Source organism: Myotis lucifugus, unplaced genomic scaffold (assembly GCF_000147115.1).
Source record: "Myotis lucifugus unplaced genomic scaffold, Myoluc2.0 scaffold_244, whole genome shotgun sequence".
NCBI lineage: Eukaryota > Metazoa > Chordata > Mammalia > Chiroptera > Vespertilionidae > Myotis > Myotis lucifugus.
The window spans coordinates 1,731,964-1,744,568 of NW_005871292.1; the positions used below are offsets into that span (position 1 = coordinate 1,731,964).

The 12,605-nt window shown below is 50.3% G+C and overlaps 1 protein-coding gene across 1 annotated transcript in view; it reads right to left on the minus strand.

The window, feature by feature from the left end:
• Positions 1 to 8,857, minus strand: part of LSR (lipolysis stimulated lipoprotein receptor) — a 14,263-nt gene extending 5,406 nt beyond the window's left edge. The window contains exons 1-3 of the mRNA XM_014464216.2: positions 8,653 to 8,857; positions 7,200 to 7,544; positions 1,816 to 1,935 (exon numbers count right to left, since the gene is read on the minus strand). Coding sequence (XP_014319702.1) covers positions 1,816 to 1,935; positions 7,200 to 7,544; positions 8,653 to 8,854 — 667 coding nt within the window. The 5' untranslated portion in view covers positions 8,855 to 8,857. The remainder of the gene's footprint in view (positions 1 to 1,815; positions 1,936 to 7,199; positions 7,545 to 8,652) is intronic.
• Positions 8,858 to 12,605: the final 3,748 nt, after the last annotated feature.

Here is a 12,605-nt window from a genome sequence, read left to right on the forward strand (position 1 = left end):
CTGGAAGCATCAGATAGGTTGGTGGCCTAGGAGGGTCATAGCACTTGGTTCCTGCCCTCACCCGCCCCCCCACCCACATGGGTGCTGTTTTCCAGAAGGCTTCCATCACATAATTTACCCTCTCTCATGCCTCAGGGGATTCTGTTGCCCAAAAGGGTCCCAGTACATTTCCCATAGGTTCTGAAGGTGTGACCTGAATTTGAGCACTTCGTCTTTTCCACACACATGGGTCCTATTGCCCCAAAAGGTTGAACCCATCCCATGTGATAAGGACAGTCCTGGTCCATCAGGCATAATAGGCAGTGTCCTAGGGGCCTTGAAAATATTTTTATTTTTAAATCTGAAGAAAAAATATAATAATACCAAATATATAGCAAATGGTTTTTATAGCAAGGTAATCATAAATATATATATATATATATATATATATATATATATATCTTTTTTTTTTAATGCCTTCCCATGAAGGCAAAAGTGCCTACAGCCCTAAAAGTTAGTGTGGCCCTGGTTCTTTAGTCCATGAGGGTCCCATCTCGGTCCATGCATTCTGTCCCATCTGCAAGTCTCATGGCCCAGCTAGTGCCTTCCCTCAGGTGCCATCAGTGACGTGTGCCCACGAGCATATCGCAGGGGCATCTATACACCCAGCTCTCCGCCAGCCTCTACCCAGAGCTCACACACTCCATGCCACATGCCCCATGAGGGGTTTTCCACCATCCAAACCAGCAATTCTCAAAGTGTGGTCCTGTCCCCAAAGCCAAACTGATTTTCATAACACTAAGCCATTTTTTGCTGTCATTGTGACATGTGATGACACAACATCATCACTTTGATGGTAATGGATTATGTCCTTGTATATCTTGCTTTAAAAATTTTCCAGTTTCAATCTCTACAATGTTAACCAACTATAGATATAACCCACAGAAACATAAACAAAAACTCTTTTGAGATCCTCAATAATTTTTCAGAGCATAAGTAGGTCCCGAGACCGCATTTTGAGAACTGCTAATGCAGACTGTACATTTTACCAAGGACAAGCAGAGGTTCTCTGGTCACTGGTGCATGCATTGTCACCCACGAGTGAACTGTCACATGGTCTGAGCCCCTGCAGCATGCTCCCTCAGCATGTGTGCTCATTCACACATGTTTCCTTGTATCATGCATCTGATGGCAGTGTGTAGCCCGGCAGCATTTCACATATAGACGTCACACGAGACTATATGTGTTGGCTGAGAACAAAGCATCTGGCTAACGGCAACATCCCTTCCACACACGTAAAGGGGCCTCATGGCCAGACAGGGCTGCTGGTGGCTACCCACCCTGCACCTGGGCATTTGGAGGGCCTGGCCTGAGGGAAGCACTCACTGAATAAGCCACAAAACGCCATCCCAGCAGGCAGAGGGCAAGGTTCCTGTGCTCTGGCAAGGGCCTCTGGGGTCAGACATGGCCCTGCAGATGTGACAGAGGTTGGTCCAGCTCCCTTCTCAATTACACATACCATCAACCCTCCTCACTCACTGCCAACCAACTCTGACCATTTCTGTATTTTTTAAAAATGAGACAAGAAGAGATCTGGTCCCCCATTCCTTCCACTCTTAGTTTGGCTGTGGCTTACTTGAAATGTGGGGGGAGGGAGTCTCTGCCTAGGGTGCAAGGCACAGGTAAGCCCAAGTGACTGATGGTGCCATGTGGGGAGAGCAAAGCAGGCGACAGAGCCCAGAGAGTGAGCTGGAGGACAGAGGGAGACATGCAGAAATGGGAGAAGAGGCCCCCCTCCCATCCCCTTCCCAGGCCCTCAGGGCCCAGCCCACTCACCCAGGACGATGAGCTCTGCGTAGGCCTCGTTGTTCCCCTGGAGGTCCTGGGCCGAGACCACAGAGCAGTAATACACACCACTGTCCCCCCAAGCCGTCTGGTCAAAGGTCAGGTCAGCATCTGTACCAGGAGGAGAGTGTGAAGCCACTGTGGGGAGGCCGGAGCCTCCCACCATGGAGACATCAGGGAATGGGGCTGCAGGTGCGCGAGTGGCTATGAGACAATTCAGACCAGGCAGTGCTTCCTCTTAGGCTTTGCATTAAACACTTGACATGGGGTATTCAAGAAATCTGTGAGGTGGGCAGTGTTACCCTTCCCGGTTCATAGATGAGATGACCTGATCCACCCAAAGTTGTCCAGCTCATCAGTGGCCTTGACTCCAGAGCCAGCAATTCAGAATTAACAGCCATTCTCTGTACCTCTCACAGCAAAAGTTACTGCCCCCACTGTGAACTACCAGGGAGCCTGATGTAGGCCCAGGGCGTGGGCCCAGGCTAAGGGAGCAGAGGTAAGTAGCTCAGATTCTAGGAATCAGAATTCGTGGAGGCATGAGAAAAAAACGGGGTGTGTGTATGTGAGGGAGAAAGACCTGGACCGTCCCAGTTCCCTAATCCATCCACCCGTCAGCCCCCACAATCCAGGTCAGGCCCAGGGCTTGGGGACGCTCAGGTACGAAGCTGCTCAGGGCAAGGAGCCTGTTAATTACACCAGTAATGAAAGTCCGTCAGCATTTCCCGTTTCCTCTCTATGCTCCAGGCCCTAATTAGTTAAATCCCTTCAGGTATGCACCAGCGTGGGGCAGGTGGGACCCAGCTGGCAACAGGAACACGCCACAGCCACCAGCCAGTTTCTTCCCAAAAGCTCTGGCACTCGGGCCTCCGATGACTTGCCTACCACATTGCCCCACGTACCCGCTGCCCTTCTCCAAGACAGTCGAGGGCAGTAACTGTGTGTGCCCCAGTCTGCAGCACCTGGCACTCACCAGGGCATCAGCCACTTGCCAAAGAAATGAAAAAGAACCGGAGCCTTCCTCCTTTGGAAAGAAGAGCTCACATCCATAGACAAACCCTCCTTTCGATATGTCTACCTCCACCACTCCAAAAGCCCTTCCCTGGCCCACAGGCCCTTGGTATGATCTCGCTACCGGACACACCAGCCTCACCCCCACCAATCTCCTTCACTCACTACTCTGGACACTCTGGCCTCCTCACTGGGCCCAGCATGCTGGCCCACACCTGCCTCTGCTTGCACCTGTGCTAGTTCTTCTGCCCGGCACTGTGTTCTCAGACCCTGGCAGGGCGGGTTCCATTCCACTGGCACAGCTCCCCCGCCCCACTGCTACACTGTATCAGCTAGCTTAGAGGCTGAGCACTCCTGATCCCACCCAGAATCTGAACTCCACACAAGCAGACCCTGGTCTCAGTCACCGTTGAGTCCCGGGTGCCTGACACAGGGGGACTGGGAAATGAACCCCTTCCCTCCTAGCGTCGACCTCCCTTAGCTTTTGTAGTCTGTTCCAGGAGTCTAGGCACCTGGTTTTATTCAAATATGCCCTTAATACATTCAACATTTCACATAATTACTGAAAGCATCCTATGTTCCAGGCAGTATCTGAGGCATGTGGTATACTCGACAGCAACAGTTCTCAAAGTGTGATCTGTGGCTCCTGGGGTTCCCCAAGGCCTTTTCAGAGGATCCCAGAGATCAAAATTACTTGCATAATAATACTAAGATGTTATTTGCCTTTTTCACTTAATCTCTGAATGTACTGTGGAGTATTCCAGAGGCTACATGACACACGCTATCACAATTTCTACTCAGCCAGACTTCAAGGAGATGAGCAAAATTATAAAGCAACGATGCAATTTTCATTAAAGTTTCTTATTTTGTTTTGGAAAATATGGTAGTATTTTCATTAAAGTATGTTATCCATATTAACTTATGAAGAGTTTATCACTGTCAGCTTAAATATTTTTTAAACTTCTCTCAGTTTGCTAGCTATAAAAACAAAATTCTTTGAGGATCTCAGTAATTAAGAATGTAGAGGCCCTAGCCCTAGCCAGTTTGGCTCAGTGGATAGAGTGTCAGCCCTCAGACTGAAGGGTCCCAGGTTTGATTCGGGTCAAGGGCACATACCTCGGTTGCAGCTTGATCTCCCCCCTCCCCCAATCAGGGCGCATGCGAGAGGCAACCAATGTGTCTATCTCACATTGATGTTTCTCTCTCCCCCCTTCCCTTCCACTCTCTCTAAAATCAAAGGAAAAATATGCTCAGATGAGGATTAACAACAAAAAAAGAGTAGAGGCCCTAAAACTAACAATTTGAGAACCTCTGCTATGGACCACAGATATAAACCCCTGCCCTTATAGCAGTCCTTAACTGGGAGAGACAAATAAAAAAGGTTAAATATATGGCATGTCAAATGGTGGCAAGCAATACAGAGAAAAACAATCAGGGAAGACAGAAAGTGCCAGTGTGGAGGAGGGGGTTGTGCAAGTTTAAGGAGGGTGACCTTCGCAGCAGACATGAAGGAGTGGGGGACACAGCACCCCTCCATGGTCAGGTATCTGGCCACCAATTACGGAGTTTCTGCTATGTGCTGGGTTCCTTTGCACATATTCTTTCACTGAATCCTCATAAAACTCTTAACTATTCTCCCAAACGCTCTGGACTCTCCAGAACACCATCATTTTCCCAGCCTATCTTTCAAACCAGACTCTGACTACACCTCTCCAAACCAGAGCTCCAGGACAGGTCCCTGCCCAACACTGAAGAGGTGGACAGGAACCCCATGCCATAGCAAAAGCTTATGGGCCAGGAGATGAAATCTGGGCTCCTGTAGCTCACACCCGGGCCTTGACGTGTTTTGTTTGGCTTGCATGATGTTTCTAAAACCCATGAAAAATATGGATTCACAGCTTCTTTTGATCAATTCTAAGGCCTGGGCCCACCTCCTTCCTGCCAGGCGCGCCCTGTTCCCTGTATTATGTCTGGTCCTGACACACGGGGCTGGGCATTGCTCCAAGTGTTTTAGGTACAGGGAGAAGACACTGGTATCCAGCTGGAAACAGAAGCTGGGCCTCCTCCACACCTCTGAGCCTCTGGTTCCGTATCAGCACACAACAGAGGGCCCTTACAATCTCGGGGGCCCCATGGGCTCTCTGGTCATGTTACTGAGTGGGAGGGTGACACATGGACCCCAAGCAGCCTGAGGTAGAAACAGAGCTCCTATCCAGGCACCCACATCACCCACAGCAGGGAAGAATGGAAGGCGGTGGGGGCCCACTGAGCTGAGAGACTCTGAGGGTGAACTAACATTACAGTTTGCCCCGAACCACTTTCACTTAAGACCTGATGCTGGTGACCCTTGGGACACCACAGGAAAGTCAACTTTTCTCTACTTTCAAGGCTGAAATGGAGGAAGCTCCTATGGCTACTGGGTTTCCTGAGAGGACGTAGATACAATGGATGCCCACAGCCTACATCAAACATGGGCCGGATCAAGGCCGCTTGAAAGACCTGGGCCTGTGAGGCCTCCAGGGTATGAAGAATCTGCCCCAGCTGGAGCCTGAGGGCCACTCTGGAGCTTTGGACTCAGCACGGGCATGATTCCAGCCAGCCAGGCTGTCCCACCTGGTCCTGGCGGGAGCGGGAAAGGTACAGGACAGGTTAACCCCCAAGAAGCCCTTTGTCCTCAAGAACAGCAGGATGCTTTGGGCTGAACTGCCCATGGAAATTCAGGGCAAGCAGATCTGGTCTCTCCTAGAAACAGGACTGACAGGCTCAGTACTGGAACCTTGCCTTTCATCCATGGTCTACAGAGCGAGGGGAGGAGTGTGCCCTGGCCCTGGTCTCTTGGGGTCTGCAAAGGGACACTCCCTTCACTCCTCAGCCCCCATGCCCAAGACTAAAACTTTAATCTTGTTTTAAGACAGTAAAAGGATAAGTCCATTAAATGGGTGAGCCTTCACTCCTCACCCACTGCTTCCCATCACCTTCCTCTCTGCCTTCTATTGATTTCAGAGAGGAAGGAAGAGGAAACATCAATGATGAGAGAGAATCATTGATCGGCTGCCTCCTGCAGACCCCTCACTGGGGATTGAGCCCACAACCCCGGCATGTGCCCTTGACCAGAATCAAACCTGGGACCTTTCAGTTCGCAGGCCGACGCTCTATCCACTGAGCCAAACCGGCTAGAGCTGCTTTCTAGATTCTTTAGGACCCAGTCCCAGTCCCTCCTCAAACTACATTTGTGTAGTTCTTAAGGTGTGCACTCGAGTCACTCCATACAGCACAACACCAGGTCTGTTTTATTGTAACACTTATACTCTCTAATATTCTCTTACTCTTTATCTGATGTTTACTATCTACCTCACCCCACTAGCCCGTCACCTCCTTGAGGGCAGGGCTATCAGATGTCCTGATCACCACCCCATCCCCCGTGCCTAGTACTTGGTAAATGCTCGATAAATACTATCTGAACAGATGAATGAACGAACAACTTCCCCTCCACCCCTTACTTAGTCCTAACAGGCACTTCCCATCATTAGGCAGAATTAAGGTCACGGAACAGGGCTCCCAGGGCTGCCTGGGTTAAAATCCCAGCTCTAGCTCTGTGTGCTTAGATGAGCTACTTAACCTCTCTGTGCCTCGGTTTTCGAGTGGGAAATGTGGACGTAAGGACTCAGTGGGAGAATAATGTAATGCGCTGGCAAGTCATAGACCTTCTCCATTAAAATCTCTCACCCCACCCTGGTCAAGCAAAGGAGTTACCAGCTTAGAGACTAGACCCAAAGAGGCTGACTTAGAATCCCAGCTGTTATCAGCTCTGTGACCCTGTACAAGTCATGCTGCCTCTCTGGGCCTCTGTAAAATGACAGTAGCAGAATCTACTCACACAATTGTGGAGTCTAAATGAGTTAATCCCCACAAGCCTGGAATTACAGCCTGGCACATAGGAGGTCCTTTTAAGTCGTTACTTACAGAAATTTTACTTACTATTACATTAGTATTATAGAACCCTGCCTCTCTCTCCATTACCCACTCGTCTTTATTTCCAAGCACTTGAGAGTATGTGTGGTATTTATCTTGTCTCCCTCACTGGATTGCGAGCTCCACAAGGGAAAGAATTTAATAATTTTCTTTACTGCTGTATTTCCAAGGCACCAAACAACACCTGGTGTCTGTTAGGTGCTCCTTAAGTCTTTGCTGTTAAATAAAGGAATGGATGGATGGATAGAAGGAAGGGTCCTCCCTTTGTCAGTCATTTCAGACACTGGTGCTAACGAGCTTCCAGGTGGGGACTCCAGGTTGCACACAAGGGAGCCTGCGCAAGCCGTCCCCAGCCCCATCCCCTGCCTTCTCCCTTGCCCCACCCAACATACTTCCTGTTATGGTGATCCTCCGGCCCTGGTAGTAGTCGCCCAGGGTCACAGCATTGCCCTGCTTAGTGGCTACAACCCTGACAGTGCGCACACTGTCCTGACACTCCACATAGGGGTTGTAGCCCGGGTTACCAGCTGCCAGCTGGGCATTGAGCTGGTTGTCAACACTGGCTGGAGAAAAGGCATCAGCAATGCGGTCCCGGCAGAAAGACTTGTACTTCCAGATCACGATGGGTGCTGTGGGGGTCGTGGTCAACTGGTAGGTGCAGGGCAGGGTCACGGGCTGGAAGAGGATCACCACGTGGTAGGGGTCTGACACAGTCACTTGGATGGCACTGGCAGGAGCTGAGGGCGAGAGGAGAGTCAGTAGGGACCACTACGAACGCTGGAATGTGCTTCAGCAGAAATAAGCAACAACCTTTGTCACCAACTCGACACTTACAAGTGTATGGTTTTATAGAGAGCCTGGCATACACTGTTCCTTAATCCTCAGGACTGGTGGGGCAGCTCTGATAATCATGCCCATTTTATAGACCCGTGGGGCTGAAGTGACAGGTGCAAGGTCAGATGGCCAGATTTCTTGGAACATCCTGCCACCTCTCTTCCCAGAGTGTGTCCTCTGAACCACCCCAGCCCCCTCTTCCCTTGCCCAATCTCTCACAGAAAGGGCTCCTCTCTGTGGCCCATACAGGCAAGTGCTGAAGTGCTGGAGGCCCCACTTCAAAACCATTGGTCCAAATTACCCCAACTTTTGTGGACTGGAGGGTTAATTTTGGAGTTGTCTGAACTGCTTTGTCATGGAGTAGGTAAAGCTCAACAATGTCTCCATCAGCCTCCCATCTCACCCTACCCAAAGCCATTTCAAATAAATATGCCCAAAGTGCTTGCAGAAAGATAAAATCCGCCCCCCACGTCCCCACCCAAACAAACATCCGATCCAGCGAAAACTTGCCAGCAGAAGATGGTTTCAAACCAAGTCCTTCTAGAAGTCCATCCTACCAGACCCTTACGCACAGATACTTCGAGCCTGAGGGACACCCACCAGAAGCCTGGGCACTGTTTCTTGGTCTCGAGTGCCGGCTCCCCATTGCCCCAGGACGTAGAAATGTCCGCGTGTGCTCACGTCTCCTTCCCGGCCTTTCCCGCTGATCGGGTGGTCCCTTCGCCCCTGCCCTCACAGAGTTCCATTCTCCTTGCGCTCCAGGGTTTTCGGTCCCGGAGTTTCACTTCCTGCTATCCCCGAACAAGGGCGGGGGACCGCTTCCAACGCGAATCGGAATTCCCCTCACACCGTACACCAGGGATCTCGGAGACCCTGGGATCGGAAGGTCCTGGTCTTCCCGATTCCCCTCCCCCAGCTCTCCTGCCTCCTCGGAGGTGCAGAACTTCATTCATCCCGTTTCTATAATGCCCTCCCGCCCTTCCGCGGCACCAGGGGCCCCGCTCTCCGTACCTGTGCACAAAGTGCCAAGAAAGAGCCACATAAAGACGACCGCGCCCCAACCCGGAGTGCCCGGGTAGGAGCCCAGCACCCAGCTCCGGCCGCCTGCCCCTGGCGCCATCGCGGCCGTCTGGGCACGTCCGGTCCGCGCGTCCCCTGCTGGGTACCCGGAGGGTAGGGGGCGCGGCGCGCACCAAGGCTGGGAGGGGTACATGCTCCTCCTCTTCCCAGTTCCGATCTTTGTCCCTATTCCCAGGCCACCCTGCCCGGTTCTAGGGTTTCAATGAGCGGAAACGGCGTGGATGAAGAACACTTCCAGCTTTTCGGGGAGACACTTGCTTGACTCACTGTGTTTCTCCTAGTCACTCCACCCCCTGTGCGCTCTGGGGAATGGATCGGCCCAGGTACACAGAGTGAGAAGAGAGGGTTGGGCAAGGGGGTGGGCGGTGGAAGGGGCTCCTCCACCTCCCTGCCCGGAAGTGGGCTGGCCCAGGTGCGCGCTGGCCCGTAGGGTCGGAACCAAGTTACCGCCCGCCGGGAGCGCGCCTACAGACCTGGGATCCTGTCTTCTGCTCGTGCCCAGCCGAGCGGAGTGTGACTCACGAGAACAGAGACTCAGCTGGGGTGACTCACCTGTTGAGCGGGCAGGATCCCTGCGCGCACCTGTTCCTTCTCTCCCCTCTCCCGGGCTGGCGATGGACCCGCCTGGATACACCCTGCGAGGCGGGACGAGTGAGTCCGGTGGACGAGGTGCTCTTGTGTCTTTCACTTACTTTTTTAAAATTTACTGATTGACTGATTTGAGAGAGAGGATAGGAGAAAGAGGGGGAAATAACACCGGTTTGTGGTTCCAGTTATTTATATATTCTTGGTTGACTCTTGTTTGTGCCCTGACGGGATCAGAGGGTATGGGGACGACGCTCTATCCAACTGCCTACCTGGCCAGTGCCATGACTTCCACATACTGCATTGACTTAAAAAACTAAGCGAGGTTCCTGAAAGGGGACGCTCTGCCCCTCTTGGGAAGCCCAGGGAATCAGGCCCAGGAAAAGTTGGAATTCTACTTCCGAAGTTTTCTCCGCCTCCCTCCATTCCCATCTCGTGGTTTGGCCCCCGGGGCATCGCTTGCCCCAAGTCAGGCCTCCGGAAACTCTGGCTCTTAAGGGGCCCAGCGGAGGCGCAGACTAAAGACGGGTTTTCCGCTACGATTCCCGAGAACTAGACCACCTGCGCGTCAGGGCGGAGCGGCGCGAGGCCACCGGAGCGCGGGGTGCGCAGCGCGGCTCTGCTGCCCCGCGATGGCGGATAGGGGAAGCGCGTCCTGGGAAACACTGCGCTTCCGACTGGACTCCGGGGTTCCCTAACTGGCTGGCCGTTTCGGTGACCAGGGATGTTTTGTTTTAACGTTGTTAAAACTCAAGTAGGATCACGTACCTCTGCTCAAACCTTCCTGTGGCTCCCCCTCCCAGCAGAAACCAAAATACTAAACCGTGGCCTGCTCCGTCTCTGACCTCACCCCTCACTCAGTCACCCTGGCCTCCCCTGTGGAATGTCTCACACTCCCACTTCTGGCCCTTGCCCTTCCTACCCCCTCCGCAGGGACACCTTATGGAAGGTGGCCCCATGATCCTCCACCTCCTTTAGGGCTTCACTTAAAGGTCACCTTTGCAGTGACCTCTCTCCTGGCCACTTTATATGAAATTTCAAGATCCTTTCCCAACTTTCACATCCACTTTATAAAAAATATATTTTTGTGGTAAAATATACATACCAAAATATGTATGTATCATTTTAACCATTTATAAGTGCACAATTCAGCATTAATTACATTCACAGTGTGTTGGGGGCCAGCCCCAGCAGGTCCAGGGGTTCCCAAAGGTGTGGACGGAGTCGGTGAAGAAGGAAGGACCCGGAGACAGCGTTCAGTTGATCAGCATGGCTGGGTTCTCTCTTTATTGTTCTATTACATCTATATTTATACTATTTGATCCCATAAGCATGCCTCTATAATTACATCATGGTATGTTTTGGGAAACCTTCTACAGTTTCTAGTTTCATTTCCATAATCCTATCTCTATCTAGTTCTGTTGATTTTAATCTTGTCTAGGTTAATCTCTGTGTTCCATTACAAGGGCTATTCCAAGGTCACTATTCTATTGCTCTACTGATAAGCTACAAGGAAGTGACTGAAGGAGATTATCCTACCCAGTAAAGGTTATGTCCTCCCAGCCTCGCTGCTTGCCTTCCCTGGGACTGCCCTGTGTCAGTGGATCTCCAGGGGTATAGGTTTTGGTGCTTTCCCTGGTGGACAGACCCCTGGGGATGCGGGCCCAACAAGTCCCAAATTTATTGCCAACAGTCATAAGTCCAAGTTCTTCATAAGTAGTACATGGTATTTCTGTAACACTAGGGGGATTTACTGATTTATTCTCTTCCTTAGTCCTGTTAACCCCTAACCTGGGGAAACAACCTTTCTCGGGGAGGTGGTCCTGGTTAAAACACATAGCACTTAAGAGGGGGAGCAACCATATGTCATATATGCCAGGTCCCTTGAAACATAAGCTGTGCAGATGTTTCTTCCCTGCAGCGACTGCGTCAAGCAGCAAGGGTGGATCGGCTTCCAGCAAATTCCCCCATTTTTATTTTTTAAATGACAGCGCGTGTAAATCAGCGGCCACCTCTCGGATTGGGTTGTTTAAGACTCGGAAGAAGACTTGTTTGTAATTTTGCTAACAGGTCAGTCCGAGGCTTAACCCTATATCGGCTCCCCACAACAGTGTGTACTCATCACCACTATACTGGTATGTTCATCACCCTAAACTTTTTCATCATCCCCAATATAAGCTATGTACCAATTAAACAATAACTCTTCATCCTACCTGTCCCGTCCCCTAGTTATCTCTATATTCTATTTTCTTTATCAAATTGCTTATTCTAGGTACCTCATAGAAGTGGAATCATATAACATTTGTCCTTCTGTGTCTGGCTTATTCACTAAGCATAATGTTTCCAAGTCCATCCATGTTGTAGTATATATATCACAAAGCTTCATTTCTTTTTATGGCTGAATAGTATTTTACTGTATGTATATGCCACATTTTGTGTATCCATTTATTTGTTGTGAGACACTTGGGTTACTTATTGTAAATAACACTGCTGTGAATTTTGGTGTACAGATACCTGCTTTTTATTTTTTTGGATATATACCTAGGAGTGGAATTCCTATATCAAATCTGTAGGGGAGCTCAGAGATGAGCATGTCTCCAGCAGTAAAGGTGTCTGGGAAATGTTGGACTCTCTGTTGAACTTTCTGTGACTGGTTAACTCTATGTAGCCTCAGATTTGGCTGACTACCCGGAAAGCAGGACTGCCACCCAAAGATGAATGTCAGACCCCAGGAAGGGAGTTGACGAATATATGGAGTAAGGATAGCTGCCTGATGTTATCTGCTAACTTAGAGATGCATTATTCTTTCTCGTAGTCTAGGTGACTCCCCACCATGTGGTTTTACTACTCAATCCCCTATAAAAAAAGAGACCCTGTCCTGGGAAGGGGTGGCTCTCTTCCAGGCCAGCCACCACTGGAGCAAGCAGCTGCTTTGCCCCTGTTTAAAGCTCTTTTGAATCAAATAAGGCTACGTGTCAGTTCTTTGGAATCCATCCTGAATTTAGACTTTTGGGGCTTTCCCCCAACAGTGTTGTTTTATTTTTTATCCTGAGGAACTGCCAAACTGTTTTCCATATTGCTGTACCTTTTACATTATATTACAGCAGAGCAGGAGGGTTCCGAACTCTCCACATCCTCACCAACACTTGTTCTTTCCCCCTTTCTTGAATATAGCCATTCCAGTAGATGCAAAGTACCATCTCATCATGGTTTTCATTTTCAGTTCACTGAAAACTAATGATGTTGACAATCTTTCCATGTACTTATTGGCCATTTGTATATCTTCTTTGGAGAAATGT